This window comes from Thalassophryne amazonica, chromosome 5 (genome assembly GCF_902500255.1).
Source record: "Thalassophryne amazonica chromosome 5, fThaAma1.1, whole genome shotgun sequence".
Taxonomy (NCBI): Eukaryota; Metazoa; Chordata; class Actinopteri; order Batrachoidiformes; family Batrachoididae; genus Thalassophryne; species Thalassophryne amazonica.
This window is the reverse complement of record NC_047107.1, coordinates 20,553,207-20,575,183: the sequence shown is the minus strand read 5'-3', so window position 1 is coordinate 20,575,183 and position 21,977 is coordinate 20,553,207. Positions and strand designations below refer to the sequence as shown.

The following is a 21,977-nucleotide window of genomic DNA, read 5'->3' as shown; positions in this document are numbered from 1 at the left end:
TCTGTCCAAAGAGTATCGTACCTTGTTATTTTTTTCAAAAACTATATGGATTTCATTCACGTTTTTACGTCAGCCAAGCTTGAACCTTCGTGCGCATGCGTGAGTTTTTCCACGCCTGTTGGTTGCGTCATTCGCCGGTGAGTACGCCGTGTGGGAGGAGTGGTCCAGCCCCCTCGTCGGATTTTCATTGTCAGGAAATGGCGGAATGATTTGGGCTTTTTTTCCATCAGAATTTTTTCAGAAACTGTTAGAGACAAGCAGCTGGAAACAATTCGAAAAATTTATCTGGCTTTCAGTGAAAATTTTACGGGCTTCACAGAGAATAAGGAGTGTTACTACAGCTTTAAGGATGCCCCACAATGGCGCACGGCGCGGCGCGCTCCGAGCCGCCATCGAGAGGCAGAAAACACCACATCATTTCTAAACGGATGGCTGTGTGGAGCCGGGACCGTCGTGAGCAATTTCTCTGGTTATCACAAGAGCTGGACATCAGCCATTTTCCGGCAGATTTCACTTTTAACAAGAGATTTTGTCACGGAATGCCGCGCGGAGGCTTCGCTGATCGAGCGAGACAACGGAACACCTCCGTTTCGGAGTGCCAGGGGACAAGTTGGGACATGCCCAGCTCTCCACAATTTCTCTTATACTCACTGGGCTGGTAAGCATTGAAAGCCGAGATAGGCATGTCCCAACTTGTCCTCTGGCACTCCTCACAACAGCGGCTGAAAGACAGAGTGTGCGCTGTGGGAACCCATTGAACCCTCTCACGGCAAGTCTCGGCCAAATTCCAAGTGACACGCACGAATATCTAACACCGCTCGCATGTGTGGCCAGTCGCACTCCTGGCACGACAACAGACTACAGGCAACCAGTGTTGTACTCGCAGAGAAATTTGTCTAAGTTCCCCACGAGTGTGGCTTTGGTGTGTGTGCTGAGAACTGACAGGAGGTGTGGCTATGACAGAAGCGGCTGTGGTGATCTGTCTTTCTGGACATTCCAGCTGGACAACACCTACTGTGTTTGGACAGTCATGGACTAACAACTGTCCACCGTGAGGTGCGTCTGATGCGTCTGATTGCTGTACTTACGTGGACATAAATAAAAACGTTTATCGTTGCGGTGACAAGCTGCAGCTAGCGAGGGCATGCACAGAGCGGATGATGACAGCCCGCCAAGTTGAAACTGATCGTCAGATCAGAACACCCATCAGAGTATCTGACCATCACGTTACCCACGTGAGCTCTGTCCCACATGACACCGTGTCTGTGCTGCAGCGCGCCATCCACAAGACACGTGTTTCAGGCAGAACACGCGCGCAGCTGACTGGACGCACCTGACCAGTACATGTGGGCATGATCAGAGCACACTGCTTCTCATTCATGTCATATATATATATATATATACATATATATATATATATATATATATATATATATATATATATATATATATATATATATATATATATATATATATATATATATATATATGTATATATATATATATATATATATATATATACGTATATATATATATATATATACTCACCAATACAAGTTTGGTGTCATTAGGAGTCCACGGTTCAGACAATGTGTTCAGGTTCAAATATGGCTCCAAGATTTTTCTTCTTCTACTAAGGTGGATTAGATGTTTTTGTGGTACACAGTGTCAACTATTGTACAGGAGACACATATTGACTAGCAGTCAATATGTGTCACAGATTTAAAATGGCTCTTTTCAACCAGACCTGTGGTGCTGTGACATGTCAATCATCTGGTGTGGTACCTGGGGTGTCCAATCAGATTTCAAGGTGGTCCAGTGACACCCAGCTCCCCCCATGCCAGGAAGTGTTCATCATTTGATATTTTCTGTTTAACTGTGGACTCAAAATTTGGCACTTCCTGTTTCATTCTGTATTACGGACAATAAAGATTTATCTTATCTTATTAGTGGTTAGCACTGTTGCCTCACAGCGAGGTCATGGATTCAATTCCCACCTGTGGCCTTTCTGTGTGGAGTTTGCATCTTCTCCCTGTGTTTGTGCGGGTTCTCTCTGGGTGCTCCTCCAACTTCCAAAGCATGCACGTTAGGTGGTTTGGAAACAAATTGCCCGTAGGTGTGCGTGCAGGTGTGAATATGTTTATTTGTCTATATGTGGCCCTGCGAATAAATGAATGTGATATGTAGCCAATCAGACAGTAAGGTGACGGAAGCACGAAGGGGAATCCAAAATCAAAACAGCTGTCAGAAAGTCCAGTGCTCACGCGGTCTCCGCTCCTTTAACCAACTCCTTTTCTTTTTCTATCGGTTTTTCTGTCAGAAATAGTCCACGAACTATCGCCATTGCTTCTTCCTCGTCCACCATGTTTGTTTACTCCAAAGTCACATTTGCTCTCGAGAGGTTTTTCAAGATTTCCAGTCTGACCTGACAATGTTCGCGAGTGAAATCTGATCGTGTGTGGAGTGTTGCCTTTACCATGTGGCTGCACAGCACGCACTCTACAACCAAAACTCTTACATCCATGATTTTTTTATCTCCATGTGTGGGGTCTCAGGTATTGAAACCTACCAACAATTTTAAAAATCTTGCCGTGTGAACCAGGCAGTAACTGTGGCTGAGTTGTAAGTAACAACCAGTGAAAAGTTACACTTCACCTCCATCTTGCTTGGTATAGTGGTCAATTAAATATGTGTTAGGAAACTTTTAAAACAAAATAATGAGGTTGATCATGAAGGATCAGTTGCTTCCAGTGAGCAGTTGAGTTTCTCGTGTGGCAGCACCCTGACACTGGCGTGTGTGTGTGTGTGTGTGTGTGTGTGTGTGTGTGTGTGTGTGTGTGTGTGTGTGTGTGTGTGTGTGTGTGTGTGTGTGTGTGTGTGTGTGTGTGTGTGTGTGTGTGTGTGTGTGTGTGTGTGAATGAGTGAATGTGATGCATTACTGTAAATGCAATTTGAGCATCTGCATATAAATGTAGTCTATTATCATAAATGTGCCCCACCGGACAAACAGGTGAAACACAAGAACTGAATAACATTATAAATACAGTAAGATGACTCTGTTGAAAATTTATTGAATGAGTACTTTTGGCACTGGCGTGGTGTAATACAGATAATTTAGCTTTAGTTTTGAGACACTGTCATGTTGTCCATCTGTAATTGCAATCTACAAATCACACAGAAGTAGAAATCCTTGTTTTATCTATTAACAAACCTTTCAGCTGAAACTCTGCAGCTCTAATTTGTGTTATTCATATTACAGCTCTGTACATCAAAAGCACTTGTGAACATCAGTTTTAGAATGTACTGAAATGCAAAATACATGTTAAGTCTGTCTACAGGCACTGTGACTACAGTCAAACTTTTCATTTCAACTGGAAGTATTAAATTTTGATTCACATAATACATTTGTCATTTTGCATCAGTTTGTTGAAGACTGACATTAAATCAAGTACATAACAGCACCTTTAAGCTTTTATACAAAATAAAATATTTGCCAGAGTATAAAAAAAAACATTTATCTCAACATAAATAGTGTAGAGACACTGTTACAAAAGGTTGTTAAAGGGTTTTTCAATACTTTGCCTATGGATTTTTAATAGATGAAACACTGTGGTTCGTTTGGGTGACTTAAATAAATTAAAACGGTGTCAAAAACTGGTATGGAGCAAATGTTAGGCAACACAATAATCATTTTTGTTGAAAGAAAGCTATAATAGTCAGGCATCTGCATGTAGGTTGTAAACACTTCAATGTAAGAATACAAAAAAAAAAAAATCAACATTTGACACTAAGAAATACTCTTACTAAATTGTAGAAAGATTTTGGTTTATAGTTTCAAAAAGAAAGCAAATACTTTCATTGCTTGACAAATTCAATACATGTACAATACTATATATAGTTGTGGTCATAGGTTTACATACATACACCGTAGACATGAACATCATGGCAATATTTGGCTTTCATTATTTTTTTTTATTTTTTTTTTTTTTTTTGCGCTGTTGTTTTACTGGGGCAAAATGGTTGTACAACATACAAACTCGACTGAAGTTTTTAGATGACCACATGCACAAACTGTCGGAACGAGTTTGGAACCAAGAACCTGGAGTTGTGTTGGGAAGGGTATCTGATATAAAAACCTGTTCCAATTCAACATGCAGATTCACCTTGGATTTGCTGTGGTGATCTTGAGTGCAAAACAAGGGAGCAGCCGAAGGGACTTACTTACGAGACACAGATTGAATTGTTTGCCAACTTAAAAGTGAGGCATTCAGCTCCTCCAAAAAGTGTACCAGTAGTGGCAGCATCATGCTCTGGGGCTGCTTTGCTGCCCATGGAACTGGTGCATTGCATAAAGTGAATGGAATAATGAAGAAGGAAGTTTATTTCAGAATTCAAAAAAACTACTTCCAAAAACAAAATTTGGCTATTCCAAGAGGACAATGAATTTGCAGCTAAAGCACCAAATCTTTTTTTTTTTAATTAAAGATGTATCTTGCACAATTAATCTTTCTGAGAAAAAGTTAAACAGAAACAACTGAAAAAGTAGTTGAAAGCCTAATATTGTCATATTATGATGCATGATGTCCATGATGTTTATCTAAAAATGCACTCTCGGCATGTTTCACCAAGTTGGGTATATAGAGAACAAACTGAAAAAAGATTTTGTTCATATTGGCTTATCCGATTAGACTTCTTCAACACTGAGGCTGCATTTGAGAATATACTCAACAAAACCTACTGAATATTAAAATAGACTTTTTTATTCATGTCCCACTATACACACATTGGGATTCCTCATTAATTAAATTCCCTGACATATCCTCTCCATGTTTAGTCTTTATATTCGAACTGAGCTCAGCATTTGCAAGGCATGTGAGCTCCAGAGGCCACTGAGGGGTGTAGACAGTCGTGACACAGCACAGGAGCTCAGTAGGGGTATGTTGAGATGGAGATGTAAATGATGAAGATGCTCCGGTAGGTAATGCGGCCTTGCGTCGAGACGGTTGTTGCCTGGACTTTGAGTCTTACTAGTCCAGGTCTGTCCAGAACCTGAAGGGTAAAAATGATTCCTCTGCCTGCCTCGTCTCTGATGCCAAACACCTGTCCATTCACACCTATCTGCTCTTCCTGTTCAAGTATAGCAAATGATGTACGTTCCTGCAGGACCCCTGATTCCGAGAAGGCCGATAGTCGTACCACATTATGATTGGCTGGAATGCCAGAAGGCAGAGTGAGGAGCTTATACTGGAGGAGCAGCGGAGAGTCTCCAGTGGCACAGTCCAGAGAACAGGGCCTGTAACATGTCCTTTTAATAGACAACAGGAAAGAGCAAAGTTTTACAGACACACCTCCAAATGGTGAAATACGTTATAAATACAAGAACACTTAAGAGCCGGGGTGCTCAGACCTGCTCCTGAAGGGCACCAGTGCTGCAGGCTCTGCTCCACCCACAACTAATTAACTCAGCCAAAAAAAACTTTTTCACATTGTCATTATGGTGTATTGCGTGTAGAATTTTGAGGGAAAAAATGAATTTCATCCATTTTGGAATAAGGCTGTAACATAAAATGTGGGGAAAAAAAATGAAGCGCTATAAATACTTTCTGGATGCACTGTATAGTTGTATTACACACTCTCGTTACCTTTTCAGCCATTTAGAGCTGTTGTTGATCATTTTAATAATCACTTGTGTCAGATGATTTCATGGTTAATCAAGGAAGCAAGATGTTAGATAAAGTTGGCCATCAACTTACAGAAACAGTGTATCAAACTATGTTTCACTGTCAGTGAAACTGTCAATATCAAATTATTAAAATACAGCTGCATCAGTGGCTATCAATCATGTATCATTCTATTTTATATAACAGCTGAGTGGTTCCTTGTCATTTGATTGGTGCTTTGTACGTATGTCACATGACATGGATTATTCATCCCATTTGTGTTCCATTGCATTTAGAGTGCAAATTTGGTTCCATATACACTCAACAAAAATATAAACGCAACACTTTTGGTTTTGCTCCCATTTTGTATGAGATGAACTCAAAGATCTAAAACTTTTTCCACATACACAATATCACCATTTCCCTCAAATATTGTTCACAAACCAGTCTAAATCTGTGATAGTGAGCATTTCTCCTTTGCTGAGATAATCCATCCCACCTCACAGGTGTGCCATATCAAGATGCTGATTAGACACCATGATTAGTGCACAGGTGTGCCTTAGACTGCCCACAATAAAAGGCCACTCTGAAAGGTGCAGTTTTGTTTTTATTGGGGGGGGGGGGGGGGGGGGGGGGGGGGGGGGATACCAGTCAGTATCTGGTGTGACCACCATTTGCCTCATGCAGTGCAACACATCTCCTTCGCATAGAGTTGATCAGTGGAACAGTGGATCAGATCTGTGGAATGTTGGTCCACTCCTCTTCAGTGGCTGTGCAAAATTGCTGGATATTGGCAGGAACTGGTACACGCTGTCGTATACGCCGGTCCAGAGCATCCCAAACATGCTCAATGGGTGACATGTCCGGTGAGTATGCCGGCCATGCAAGAACTGGGACATTTTCAGCTTCCAAGAATTGTGTACAGATCCTTGCAACAGGGGGCCGTGCATTATCCTGCTGCAACATGAGGTGATGTTCTTGGATGTATGGCACAACAATGGGCCTCAGGATCTCGTCACGGTATCTCTGTGCATTCAAAATGCCATCAATAAAATGCACCTGTGTTCTTCGTCCATAACAGACACCTGCCCATACCATAACCCCACCGCCACCATGGGCCACTCGATCCACAACATTGACATCAGAAAACCGCTCACCCACACGACGCCACACATGCTGTCTGCCATCTGCCCTGAACAGTGTGAACCAGGATTCATCCGTGAAGAGAACACCTCTCCAACGTGCCAAACGCCAGCGAATGTGAGCATTTGCCCACTCAAGTCGGTTACGACAACGAACTGGAGTCAGGTCGAGACCCCGATGAGGACGACGAGCATGCAGATGAGCTTCCCTGAGATGGTTTCTGACAGTTTGTGCAGACATTCTTTGGTTACGCAAACCGATTGTTTCAGCAGCTGTCCGAGTGGCTGGTCTCAGACGATCTTGGAGGTGAACATGTTGGATGTGGAGGTCCTGGGCTGGTGTGGTTACACGTGGCCTGCGGTTGTGAGGCTGGTTGGATGTACTGCCAAATTCTCTGAAATGCCTATGGAGATGGCTTATGGTAGAGAAATAAACATTCAATACACGAGCAACAGCTCTGGTTGACATTCCTGCTGTCAGCATTCAAATTGCACGCTCCCTCAAATCTTGCAACATCTGTGGCATTGTGCTGTGTGATAAAACTGCACCTTTCAGAGTGGCCTTTTATTGTGGGCAGTCTAAGGCACACCTGTGCACTAATCATGGTGTCTAATCAGCATCTTGATATGGCACACCTGTGAGGTGGGATGGATTATCTCAGCAAAGGAGAAGTGCTCACTATCACAGATTTAGACTGGTTTGTGAACAATATTTGAGGGAAATGGTGATATTGTGTATGTGGAAAAAGTTTTAGATCTTTGAGTTCATCTCATACAAAATGGGAGCAAAACCAAAAGTGTTGCGTTTATATTTTTGTTGAGTATATTTGGTACCATTGCACTCTCTATGCACGTGCACACACACACACACACACACGCACATGCATGCACAAAACAAATCCACTGCACTGTAATTCATCTGGAGGCCGTTAGCAGGAAGTCAGAATGAAAAGCTGGAATAATTTCTCTGATTTTTTTTTTTGCTGCACTGAGGAAATACACTCTGCTATAAACTGCCTGGATGCATGAAAAGCTGAAAAGCTGATGTGATTTTTGGCTGGACTGAGGAACTACACAAAGTCTTTTACAAAGTCTGTTTTTTTTTTTTTTATGGAAGTCTGAAGTCAGTGCACAGCATCATGGACTATACGAGGTCTGTCCGTAAAGTATCGTACCTTTTTATTTTTTTCAAAAACTATATGGATTTCATTCATATGTTTTTACGTCAGACATGCTTGAACCCTCGTGCGCATGCGTGAGTTTTTCCACGCCTGTCGGTGACGTCATTCGCCTGTGAGCACGCCTTGTGGAAGGAGTGGTCCCGCCCCCTCGTCGGATTTTCATTGTCTGGAAATGGCGGAATGAAAAGCACTTTTTTTCCATCAGAATTTTTTCAGAAGCTGTTAGAGACTGGCACCTGGAAACCATTCAAAAAATTTATCTGGCTTTCAGTGAAAATTTTACGGGCTTCACAGAGAATAAGGACTTTAACTACAGGTTTAAGGACCCCTTTAAAGGACGGTCGGTGCGCCGCGCTGCGAGCTGCGACGATGCGGCACAAACCACTGGATCATTTCTAAGCTGATGGCTCTGTGGATACGAGACCGTCGTGTGCTCTTTCTCTGGTTATCACAAGACCTGGACATCAGCCATTTTCCGGCAGATTTCACTTTTAACAAGAGATTTTGTCATGGAAAGCCGCGCGGAGGCTTCGCGCGTCACGACCGATTCGCTGATGAAGCGAGACAAAGGAACACCTCCGTTTCGGAGTGTTAGAGGACAAGTTGGGACATGTCTATCTCGGCTTTCAGTGCTTACCAGTCGAGTGAGTATAAAAGAACTTGTGGAGAGCTGGACATGTCCCAACTTGTCCTCTAACACTCCGAAATGGAGGTGTTCCTTTGTCTCGCTTCATCAGCGAATCGGTTGTGACGCGCGAAGTTAGTGTTTGTGTTAGTAAAGTTGCAGTCTTTATATTATATTTTGTATAATTGGCTTGGCTCCAGCTTGGCATTAGGTGCAATGTCAAGATACTGACACTGCACCTAATATTAGCATGAGCCAAGTGCCACCTTTGCAAGCAATAGGATCTATTGTGTGCTTAAAAAAACATACTTTGAGTTAGAATTTTACTTTGAAAAATCTTACTGCACAGGTAATTTTACATGTTGTAATTTTTTATGTTTTTGTTTTTTGATGCACAGCACTCCTAATTTCATTGTATGGTGTGCTTTCAATGACTATCTATCTATCTATCGATCTATCGATCTATCGATCGACCGACCGACCGACCGACCGACCGACCGACCGACCTATCTATCTATCTATCTATCTATCTATCTATCTATCTATCTATCTATCTATCTATCTATCTATCTATCTATCTATCTATCTATCTATCTATCTATCAAACACACACAAACAGATTTGGGCCTTAGAGAACAATGATATAAACTGCTTTTAGTTTTTTGGCGTCTTTTCAATCTTTAATACATTTGTAGTTCAATGCTGTAAAACAAATTAATTGTGCTTTTTATCTTCACAATTTACCCGGGGCTTCCTCCTCTTTGATAGGATGCAGGACAAGGTGTATCCAGGCACTGGTACCCTCCTCGTGTATTGAAACACATCTGATTGTATCCACATTGAATGCCTTGTACTACACACTCATCGATGTCTAAAAGTAAAAACAGCAGATAAATCTTTAGCTGTAGCACCTTAAAGAAAGGATGAGCATTGTGTTAGGAAACACTGGTTACAGACTTGTACCTTTACAGATTCTGCCATTGGGTAAGAGCTGGTAACCTGGGGGGCAAAGGCACTGGAAACTGCCGATGGTGTTACGGCACTCGTGTTGGCATGGCTTCCTGAGCAGACATTCGTCCACATCTGTGTGGAGAAGAACACTGTCTAATCAACAGACTGAAGCAGCTAACCAGGCAGTAAAATCTAGACAAGACATTCTTTGAATGCTAGAATTTTAGTAAACTCAGAACTCACATTGCTGGAACCCTCAATGTATGCAAATTTGTATCAATGATTTTCCTCTTCATATTTCAGAATATGAAACAATGTAGAATAAGCATAGTAGTCATAGAGTGAGTCTGATCTAATGCAAATGTAGTTTTTACGAGGTCACTGGAAATTATGAAATGACCATAGGTGTGAGTGTGTTTGTCTGTCTATACGTATGTGGCCCTGCCATGAACTGGGGGCCTGTCCAGGTGTACAGAGTCTCTCGCCCAATGACAGCTGTGATAGGCTTCAGCTCCACAGTGAACCTTATTTGGAATAATTAGGTATAGAAAATGGGTGGATGGATGGATGGATGGATGGACTCACTGGGAGACAGTCTGCAGATCCCACCTGATTCATCAAGGTAACTATCAAAGTTACTGATAAAACATTGAACAGCAACTGATTTGAAAAAGCAAACATGAATTTGATGCTACATAAAAGCTACATTTGAAAATGTGTAGCAGCTTGCCTACCTGTGGGCCCTAACATAACATAATTGGCAGGCTATATATTGGCAGTGGTAGGCACTGCTAATCAATCAATCAATCAATTATTTTTTTTTATATAGCGCCAAATCACAACAAACTAACCAAAAAGTTAGAGTTGATAACAGTTAATCAGCTAACTGAAAAGTTAACTTTTAGAAAGCTAAACCGATAAACCCCTAAAACCTTTGTGAAAGAAACTTTGGTACACTAGCAGCTGCTGAAACAACGAGCCAGTGCTTCTGTGTCAGATCAGCCTTCTCACAGCAAAAGAGACCTGGTGACCAAAGAGAAAGGAAAGAGATGAGCAAAAGGAAGCGGGAGGGGAAAATAAAGACAATTTCTCTTCACACCATACAGACTCGCCGGCATATCACCAAAGTCATGCACAGGCAGACAGTTTTGACTTATGGTTAAAATTTTAAACAAACTAATTCCGGACAAGTTATTTAAATTAACGTCACGTCTATCATTTTATAAAGTGAAAATATCAGATATGTTTTAGTTTTAAAGTAATGCACTAATTTTGAGGATTTTAGCATTTAGACAGACTTGCCGCAGTGCATTATGGGTAAATTAGTTTCCTGACATGAGTAGTTGGTTGGTCGGTATAACACCTACCACAGTGAAATGTGTGGTAGGTTTTACAAATAAATCTGTATTTGTAAATATGTCATTCTTTTCATTTATAAAAAAAAGGCAATTTAAAAACTGAAAATTCTGTTTGTTACGTGGAATCAGCACTTTTAATGAATGTGTGGTACTTGCTATTCATACTGCCATGAACACTGCCATCTACTGTAGATGGCAGTGTTCATGGCAGTATGAACAGCATTTACCCATAATGCACTGTGGCATGTGTGCCTAAACACTAAATCCTTCAAAATTAGTGCATTACTTTAAAACTAACATATAGCTGATATTTTCACTTTATAAAACCACAGACATGACGTTAATTTCAATAATTTGTCCAGAATTAGTTTGTTTAAAATTTTTAACCATAAATCAAAACTGTCTGCCTGTGCATGACGTGGGTGATATGCCGGCGAGTCTTTATGGTGTGAAGAGAAATTATGATTTTCTCCCCTTCCTCTTTCTTTCTCTCTGCTAGTTAGTTCTCCTCTGCCTGCAGAGGATAGAGCTGTACCTCTCGTAGCTGTCTCTCTGCTACAAAACATGTAACAGGCAGCACTAAAGCCTTTGATTTCAGACTTCACAAATGTTTTTAACTGTGAAGCTTTATTCACTATGCTTGCAAACATATTAACATATTATTATGCAAAGAAATTATTGAACCTAAATTTATTGGAAGCTAGTTGGTCCACAGATGGTTTTCAAAGTTATCTGAAAAGCTAATCCCCTAATGAAAACATTAGCTTCGATAATTAGCGGTTAGTAGATTAGTGGAACTAACTCATCCACATGGGGTGTGCAGCCAGTACATTCTGAGTGCCGGTCCCAAGCCCGGATAAATGAGGAGGGTTGCGTCAGGAAAGGCATCCGGCGTAAAACAAGCCAACCGAACTATGCAGACTCAGAATCGAATTCCCATACCGGATCGGTCGCGGCCCGGGTTAACAACGTCTGCCACCGGTGCTATTGCCCAACAGGGTGCCGGTGGAAATTGGGCTACTGCTGGGCGAAGACGACGAAGAAGAGGAGGAAAACGTTGCCACGAACAGCGGGAGAAGAAGAAAACTAGAAGGGTGAAAATGAGAGTGGGGAGTTTGAATGTTGGTAGTATGACTGGTAAAGGGAGAGAGCTGGCTGATATGTTGGAGAGGAGAAAGGTAGACATATTGTGTGTGCAAGAGACCAAGTGGAAGGGAAGTAAGAGCAGGAGCATCGGCGGTGGGTACAAGTTGTTGTACCATGGTGAGGACAGGAAGAGAAATGGTGTTGGGGTCATTTTAAAGGAAGAGTATGTTAAAAGTGTGTTGAAGGTTAAGCGAGTGTCTGACAGGGTGATGAGTGTGAAGTTGGAAATTGAAGGGGTGATGATGAATATCATCAGTGCATATGCCCCACAGTTTGGTTGTGAGATGAAGGAGAAAGAAGATTTCTGGAGTGTGTTAGATGAGGTGGTGGAGAGTGTGCCCAAGCATGAAAGAGTGGTGATAGGAGCAGACTTCAATGGGCATGTTGGTGAAGGGAACAGAGGTGATGAGGAAGTAATGGGTAGATATGGTATCAAGGATAGGAATGGGGAAGGACAGATGGTAGTTGATTTTGCAAAAAGGATGGAAATGGCTGTGGTGAATACCTACTTTAAGAAAAGGGAGGAGCACAGGGTAACATATAAGAGTGGAGGAAGGTGCACACAGGTGGACTACATTCTTTATAGGAGATGCAAGCTAAAAGAAATCACAGACTGTAAGGTGGTAGCAGGAGAGAGTGTCACTAGACAGCACAGGATGGTTGTTTGTAGGATGACTTTAGAGGTAAAGAAGAAGAAGAGAGTGAGAGCTCAACAAAGGATCAGATGGTGGAAGCTGAAGGAGGAAGACTGTTGTGTGAAATTTAGTGAGCAGGTGAGAGAAGCACTGGTTGGAGGGGAAGCAATTTTGGACAACTGGAAAAGAACTGCAGATGTGGTGAGGGAGACAGCTAGGACAGTACTGGGTATGACATCTGGACAGTGGAAAGAAGACAAGGAGACTTGGTGGTGGAATGAAGAGGTCCAGGAAAGCATAAGGAGAAAGAGGTTGGCGAAAAAGTTTTGGGATAGTCGGAGAGATGAAGAAAGTAGACAGGAGTACAAGGAGATGCGGCGTAAGGCGAAAAGAGAAGTGGCAAAAGCAAAGGAAAAGGCATATTGGGAGCTGTACAAGAAGTTGAATAGTAAGGAAGGAGAAAAGGACTTGTACCGATTGGCCAGACAAAGGGAGAGAGCTGGAAAGGATGTGCAGCAGGTTAGGGTGGTAAAAGATGCACATGGTAATGTGCTGACAAGTGAGGAGTGTGTGCTGAGAAGGTGGAGGGAATATTTTGAAGAGTTGATGAATAAAGAAAATGAGCGAGAGAAAAGGCTGGATGATGTGGTGCGAGTAAATCAGGAAGTACAAGAGATTAGCAAGGAAGAAATGAGGGCTGCTATGAAGAGGATGAAGAGTGGAAAGACAGTCTGTCCAGATGACATTCCAGTGGAGGCATGGAAATGTCTAGGAGAGATGGCAGTAGAGTTTCTAACCAGATTGTTTAATAAAATCTTGGAAAGTGAGAGCATGCCTGAGGAGTGGAGACGAAGTGTGCTGGTTCCTATTTTCAAGAACAAGGGTGATGTGCAGAGCTGCAGTAACTACAGAGGCATAAAGCTGATCAGCCACAGCATGAAGTTATGGGAAAGAGTAGTAGAAGCTAGGCTTAGAAAACAGGTGAAGATCTGTGAGCAGCAATATGGTTTCATGCCGAGAAAGCGCAGTACAGATGCAATGTTTGCTCTGAGAATACTGTTGGAAAAGTACAGAGAAGGACAGAAAGAGTTACATTGTGTGTTTGTGGACTTAGAAAAAGCTTATGATAGGGTGCCAAGAGAAGAGTTGTGGTATTGTATGAGGAAGTCTGGAGTGGCAGAGAAGTATGTTAGGGTAGTGCAGGACATGTACAAGAATAGTGTGACAGCGGTGAGATGCACAGTCGGAATGACACTCATTCAAGGTGGAGGTGGGATTACACCAAGGATCAGCTCTGAGTCCTTTCTTGGATGGACAGGTTGACGGATGAGATCAGACAGGACTCCCCATGGACTATGATGTTTGCAGATGACATTGTGATCTGTAGTGAGAGTAGAGAGCAAGTTGAGTCTAGTCTGGAGAAGTGGAGATATGCTTTGAAGAGAAGGGGAATGAAAGTCAGTAGAAGCAAGACTGAGTACATGTGTGTGAATGAGAGGGAGCCCAGTGGAATAGTGCAGTTACAAGGAGTAGAAGTGGTGAAAGTAGATGAGTTTAAATATTTGGGGTCAACTGTTCAAAGTAATGGAGAGTGTGGTAGAGAGGTGAAGAAGAGAGTGCAGGCAGGGTGGAGTGGGTGGAGAAAGGTGGCAGGAGTGATTTGTGACCGAAGAATATCAGCAAGGGTGAAGGGGAAAGTTTACAAAACAGTAGTGAGACCAGCTATGTTGTATGGTTTAGAGACAGTGGCACTAACAAAAAGACAGGAGGCAGAGCTGGAGGTGGCAGAGCTGAAGATGTTGAGGTTCTCTTTGGGAGTGACAAGAATGGACAAGATTAGGAATGAACATATCAGAGGGACAGCTCAGGTGGGACGGTTTGGAGACAAAGTCAGAGAGGCGAGATTGAGATGGTTTGGACATGTGCAGAGAAGGGACCCAGGGTATATAGGGAGAAGGATGCTGAGGATGGAGCCACCAGGCAGGAGGAGAAGAGGGAGACCAAAGAGGAGGTTCATGGATGTGCTGAGAGAGGACATGCAGGTGGTTGGTGTGACAGAGGAAGATACAGAGGACAGGGTGAGATGGAAACGATTGATCTGCTGTGGCGACCCCTAATGGGAACAGCCGAAAGACAAAGAAGAAGAAGATTAGTGGAACTGTGCCCACCACTTTATAATGGCAATATATTGCCTTTGCTGTCAACAGTGCAACCTGCTAAGAAATCATCTTTTGATATTATTACACATAACCGAACATTATACTCTAGTATTAGCATACTGTAGAATATGCTAGATTAGTTAATCTGAGTACTAACCAACACATGTGCCCTCTCTGCTGGTGTATCCTGCAGGACAACTCTGTCTGGTGGTGCGTGACACTCCATGAGTGCGGGAAAGGATTGGCCGACCTACAGATGACACCAGTTGTGGGCGCAGTCTTGCCCTGACTCTGGTGGTCCCATTCCTAAAGGTATGTCTTCTTTCCAACCCTGCACAGGAGCGTCCATCTCCAAGCAGCGTAGTACCAGGAGGACACAGGCACCTGAAGCTGCCTGGCACATTGCGGCACTGGTAGGCACAGGGGTTTGGCGTCTGCAGGCATTCATCGATATCTGAAATGACAACAAAGCTTTGGCTATAATTTGGGTTACTTGTTTATACAGTGTGTGATGGAACTGGTACAGTAGGTGTCATACCCAGACACGGGAGACCCACGCCCTGGGATCTGTAACCTCTGGGACAGACACAGCCGTAACCTCCAATTGTGTTCTGACAGATCTGAGTGTACCGACACATGTGGCTCCCATCCTGACACTCATCAATATCTAAAAAAAACACAAATTTCAACAGTTTATCAACCAAATGGTGCTAAACATTCAGGCCCATAAGTATCAGGACAGTGACACAATAATTGTACTTATGCTTCTCCACACCACCGCAATAGATTTGAAATGAAGCAATCAAGATGTGCTTCACGTGCAGGCTTCCAGTTTTAATATAAGGATTTTAACAAAACTATAGTCTGCAGCATTTAGGATTTCCAGCCATTTTTATACACGATCCTTCTATGTTCACAGGCCATAGGTACCTGGACAAACTAAATATAAGGAATACTGTTCACACAAATTGTCACTTTTACAGAACGTTTTCTTGAGACAAGTCAGGTGACAGATACATGATACACAAAATACAGAGTATCTGGAAAGTATTCACAGCGCTTCACTTTTTCCACATTTTGTTATGTTACAGCTTTATTACAAAATGGAGCAAATTCATTTTCTCCCTCAAAATTCTATTCACAACACCCCATAATGACAACATGAAAAAAGTTTTTTTTTAATATTTCTGCAAATTTATTAAAAATAAAAAACTAAGAAATCACATGTATATAAGTATTCATAAGTACATAAGAATTTGATGCATATTTGGCAGGAATTACAGCCTCAAATCTTCTTGAATATGATGGCACAAGCTTGGAGCACCTATCTTTGGGTATTTCTCTTTGCAGCACCTCTCAAGTTCCATCAGGGTGGATGGGGAGCGTTGGTGCAGAGCCATTTTCAGATCTCTCCAGAGATGTTTAATTGGATTCAGGTCTGGGCTTTGGCTGGGCCACTCAAGGATATTCACAGAGTTGTCCTGAAGCCACTCCTTTGATATCTTGGCTGTGTGCTTAGGGTCATTGTTATGCTGAAAGATGAACTGTCGCCCCAGTCTGAGGTTAAGAGCAGGTTTTCATCCAGTATGTCTCTGCACATTGCTGCATTCATCTTTCCTTTCAATCCTGACTAGTCTCCCATTTCCTGCTGTTGAAAAACATCCCCACAGCATGATGCTGCCACGACCATGCTTCACTGTAGGGATGGTGCCTGGTTTCCTCCAAACATGATGCCTGGCATCCACACTAAAGAGTTCAATCTTGGTCTCCTCAGACCAGAGTATTTTCTTTCTCATGGCCTGAGTGTCCTTCAGGTGCCTTTTGATAAACTTCAGGTGGGCTGCCATGTGCCTTTTACTAAGGAGTGGCTTCAGGCTGGTCACTCTACCATCCAGGCCTGATTGGTGGATTGCTGCAGAGATGGTTGTCCTTGTGGAAGGTTCTCTTCTCTCTACAGAGGAATGCTGGAGCTCTGACAGAGTGACCATTGGGTTCTTGGTCACCTCTTTGACTAAGGCCCTTCTACCCCGATCACAGAGTTTAGACGGGCAGCTAGCTCTAGGAAGAGTCCTGATGGATCCAAAATTTTAATACATTTATGCATGATGGAGGCCACTGTGCTCATTGGGACCTTCAAAGCACCAGAAATGTTTCTGTACCCTTCCCCAGATTTCTGTTTCGAGACAGTAGTGTCTCAGAGGTCTATAGACAATTACTTTAACTTCATGCTTGGTTTGTGCTCTGACATACACTGTCAACTGTGGGACCTTACATGTAGACAGGTGTGTGCCTGCCCTAATCCTGTCCAAGCAACTGAATTTACCCCACCTGGACTACAAGTAAGCTTAAGGATGATTAGTGAAAACAGGATGCACTTGAGCGCAATTTTGAGCTTCATGGCAAAGGCTGTGAATACTTATTTACATGTAATTTCTTCGCTTTTTTTATTTTTAATAAATTTATAAAAATCTTTAAAAAAAAAAAATCACATTGCCATTATGGAGTATTGTGTGTAGAATTTTGTGGGAAAATTTAATTTGCTCCATTTTGGAATAAGGCTGTAACATAACAAAATGTGGAAAAAGTGAAACGCTGTGAATACTTTCCGGATGCATGGTACGTCTTGGACTTCATTTACATCTGTCATTAAGAAATACCTACACTGTGATACTGTGTGGTAAATCTGTCTGAAGTAGGCAGTTCTCAAAACGTGAGAGACTAAGCAAGAAGGAGACTTGTGAGGGAAGCCACCAAAACCCAAGACACACGTGAGAACTCTGAAGGCGTTACAGGCTCCTGTGGCTTTGATTGAAGACTCTGTGCAAAGTGCTTTTGTTTCTGTTGCATCATCAGAAACACAGCTTCATAGCGGAGTGATACTGTCCAGTTACTGAGGTCAAAGTGTTTGTATTACAAGACATGTAACTCCAATCAATTTTATTATCTTTAGTTAGCCCCTTAGGTTTATACCTCGACTCACTAGGGTCACAACAGCAAAGCTGAGGTGGCTCTGCATGTTGATTTGGCACAACTTTTATGTTGGATGTCCTCCCTGACACAACTCCACATTACATGGGGAATGGGCAGGGGTGGCCTTGAACCAGGAACCTTCCGCAATGGAAATAAGTGCATGTAACTGCATGGCTACCACCTCTGCCAACTTTATTATCCATAATTAATTTAAATAAGACAAGCGTATGCAAAGATCACATTTAAAAAAAAGTGACATTAAAACACAAGACATCTTCAAAAACACCTTGCAGAGCAATGGAACCCTGAGCAGTACCATCTCAGCTCACGCACCAACTTCAGCAGTCTTATACCTTGCTTGGAGGCCTTGATATGTTGCAAGAATACAGGCACACAGCTCCCCCCTACCCATGAAGTTAAAAAGGGACATAGCAACTGGGAAACAAACCCTGATAAGTCAGAGATACTGTACCACCCCATGTGCTGCTCAAGCGCATAACTGGCCTGTTGGTCTTATGTGCCCCCAAAATGATCCAAGCTTCCAGTCTTTCGTAGCTGCCAGCAGTACTTCACTTGTCATCTAATTCTTAAAAATCCACATATGGTGAGTCAAAATAAATCTTAATTTAAAACACATAAACAAGAGTTTAGAGTATGGTTGATTGTACTGGCAGTTTCTGAACGACTGAAGTAGTGCTATGAGTAGCAGTAAAAGATCTTGAAATTAGGACCACACCGCTATAAACTGGGTTGCATCCTGATATAAAGTAGATCTTTGTTTCGAGGTCTCCTTGTGAGGGTGAAGCAGAGAGGTCGTGCTGTTTTGTGCCTTAAAGCAGAGCAGCAGATTTCCTGTGAGATCTGACCTGCTGTTAAGCAGCATAAAAAGTGGGTAGGTGTAAATCCTGCCACTCTGAGGAGCAATGGGCCTGTTTGTACCCACAGCACTGGAAAAAACATGATTTCATCTATTCGCACGTCTGCAAACTCTATGGAGAAATGAATCAGCAAAACGGAATGAAAGTACAATCATGAATGAACAGTCTGACGTTAATATGTTATAAACTAATGTTGAAATGATTTATAGCAAATAAAATGTAACATTCAAGACATTTTTGCAAGAAACTGGAGAATGAATCATGATGCTCACCAATACAGGCGCCATTCTCTGCTGTGGTCATGCCAGCTGGACAGCTGTCAAAACACTGGTATCCTCCCTCTGTGTTACGACACTGCTGGTGAGCCGGGCACACGTTTTTCAAGCACTCATTGATGTCTGAAAACCATAAGAACAGAGTTTTTAGTTCTGCTTACTTAGCCCAGGCTAAAGCAGGATTAATGCACTGCAGAAGCTCAATTTCAAAAAATTATTGTTCCTGCAGTTGGATTTGTAAGTGCCCCCCCCCCCCCCCCCCCAAAAAAAAGGGTTGGTTTGTTAACTGTCAAAGTGATTAGATAATCAACTGACTGACTCCCAAGCAGGGGAGGCTCGTTCATAAGGGTGATATGGGTGACACACTGCCAAACGGGAAAAGGAGGGTTTTTTTTGTCTGCATCTACCCCTGTTACAGTGGTTTAGATGTCAGAAAATGTTATTTTCAGCAGATAAAGGACTTTATATCTAATGTGCTTTGTGAGAAGCTGATGGCGGCGTTGCCATGAGAGCACACCAACATAGCGGAGATGATCAGAGAGAGAGCCGTTTTTGGAAGTGGCCAAGAGAGTCCTGCAGCCATGGCTCATAGGGCGTGGGCGAGACACACCCGTCCGCACCGGCTGTGATTATCCTTTTTCTTCTTCTAACTCAGGACCACAATGGGAAAATGTCTCATGCTGGTGGCCGTGGTCAGCCCCGCATACAGAGGTGGGCTTAATCACAGCGGAACCATGGAGAATATCTGTCCACATGAGTATGGCATGGACCTGGACATTGTCTTCCAGCTGGCAATCTTGCAACATCTGTATGTGACGGTGCCAGTCGGGATGTCTTTGATGGAGTGGAGCTTGTCATTGTACGTCAGCTGGCAATCGCACACCATCCTTGCGTGGCGGTGCCAGTAGGGACCTCTGTGATGCCGTGGACCTGGACATTATTCTTAGGCTGTTGATCGCGTGCCATCCTTGCGTGACGATGCCACTCGGGACCTATTTGATGGAGTGGACCTGGACATTATTTTCCAGCTGGCAATTGTTCATGATGATGGTATGGACATTACATATTTAATCTTTGAAATCATTCAACAAGTGGGTGATTGCCCTGTTCAGTTTTTTTTTTTCCTTTTGTATTTTGTTGTCCTCAGTGAAGCTGGTAGGCTTTGTTAATTTTATTTTACTTTGAGAATGTCTGCTGGATTTTGAATCTCAATGTGTGTGAAATCTTTTCACTATGGGAGCAACACGCTGTTTTAACTCCATTATAGCTACTGCTGTGAACGTGCACATGGATCTCTTTTTCAGACTGCCTGATCACAGAGATGTGTTTCTTAAATTTTCACAGTTACATCGATGACAACACTTATAAGCGTGCATAAAGCTGAGCCTCTAGCAGAGACTGTGTTTTTAACAGGGTGTGTTCATGACTAATGGACATGTTCACAGTTAGTCTTCTCACAGTGGAGAGCAGCTGCTGCTTTTACCATGACTGCATCAAAATGAACAGCTATCACTTAAAACTGAGTCATCATAACACAACATCACACTTATGTAAACTTTGCAATTACGTAGTCTGTTGCTCCATTCTTAACATTAGAAGCTCCATTTCATTCAAGAGCACTCTGGGACATTTCCTCAAAGCTGGGCAAACACTGTCAGAAACACTTTGGAAAATGAGTACTCACGAGTACTTTGTTTTTGGCAGTCTCTCTGTAGCTATTTCTTGTGAATGCCTTATACTTTGAGACCGGTCACGGAAATGCACAAAGTAATCCGGGTGTGGGGTGGTCACTAACAGCCTAAATCTACATTATCATTTCTTTGCAACATGTCCTTTAAGATGAATTTATGTCACAGCTTGTTTAACACCTGTTGTGAAAGTGTAGTGACACGGACCCACAACAGGGGGCGCAAAGGAACGGTCAATAGATGAGCCAAAAAGTAACAATTTAATGTTGTGAAGGTGCACAACGAATATACAGACAATCTCAGAATCTGATAACAGTCAATCCACAAAGGTGACGTGTGGGCAGGTTCGAGGATAGAAGACGTCTGTCCTGAGAAGAGCCGGAACCACACGATTTCCGCCGCCACCGAACCTGGTGAATACTGCAGCCGCCAAGTCCCGAATTCCCAGGTGATCACCGTCCCCGACTGTCGGATCTGGTACTGCTGGCGAAGAACAAAGACAGTCAAGTGTGGGTGTGTGTACACCCCGTAACAACAACGGTGGGAATGTCACCTCCACCTCTAACACACACTCATGCAGCGTCTGTTTAACCACTTATCTGACGGACGTAGGATGAAACAGTCGCGACCCACGCCGGTCCTCTGGTTGACAGCTGCAAAACAATAGCTCTTGGAATCAATTACTACAGGCAGAGAAAGTTACCTCCATAGAAGTACGATATCTCGGCGATGAGGTGGAGATGACGTCTGGGTTTTATGGAGTGAGATGATGAAGAATGAGTGACAGCTGTCACTCCCGGCTGTGTCCGTGGCGGCAGCGCCCTCTCGTGCCTGAAGCCCGTACTTCAGGCAGGGCGCCCTCTGGTGGTGGGCCAGCAATACCTCCTCTTCTGGCGGCCCACACAACAGGACCCCCCCCCCCCCCCCCCAACGGGCGCCTCCTGGCGCCCGACCAGGCTTATCGGGGTGTCGACGGTAGACATCGGCCAGGAGGGCCGGATCCAGGATGAAGCTCCTCTTCACCCAGGAGCATTCTTCGGGTCCATACCCCTCCCAGTCCACCAGATATTGGAACCCCCGGTCCATTCGACGGACGTCCAGGAGCCAGCGCACCGTCCAAGCCGGCTCCCCGTCAATGATCCGGGCAGGAGGCAGCGCCGGACCGGGAGTCCACCTGGAGGGGGATGTCCTTCGTGGACAGCCACACCTCCTGCCCGGGCTGGTAAGCAGGGACCGGGGATCGCCGGCGGTCCGCATGGGTCTTCGCCCTCGTCCGGGCCTTCAACAAGGCAGAACGGGCGGAGCGCCA

At 43.3% G+C, this 21,977-nt stretch overlaps 1 protein-coding gene across 1 annotated transcript in view; it reads right to left on the bottom strand.

Annotated features, from left to right (window-relative positions):
* Nucleotides 1–3,342: 3,342 nt before the first annotated feature.
* hmcn2 (hemicentin 2) overlaps nt 3,343–21,977 on the bottom strand; it is a 356,871-nt gene continuing 338,236 nt past the window's right edge. Inside the window, 6 exon segments of the mRNA XM_034169771.1 lie at nt 3,343–5,305; nt 9,353–9,479; nt 9,572–9,691; nt 15,015–15,311; nt 15,396–15,524; nt 18,978–19,103. Of these exon segments, the coding sequence (XP_034025662.1) occupies nt 4,927–5,305; nt 9,353–9,479; nt 9,572–9,691; nt 15,015–15,311; nt 15,396–15,524; nt 18,978–19,103 (1,178 nt within the window). The 3' untranslated portion in view covers nt 3,343–4,926.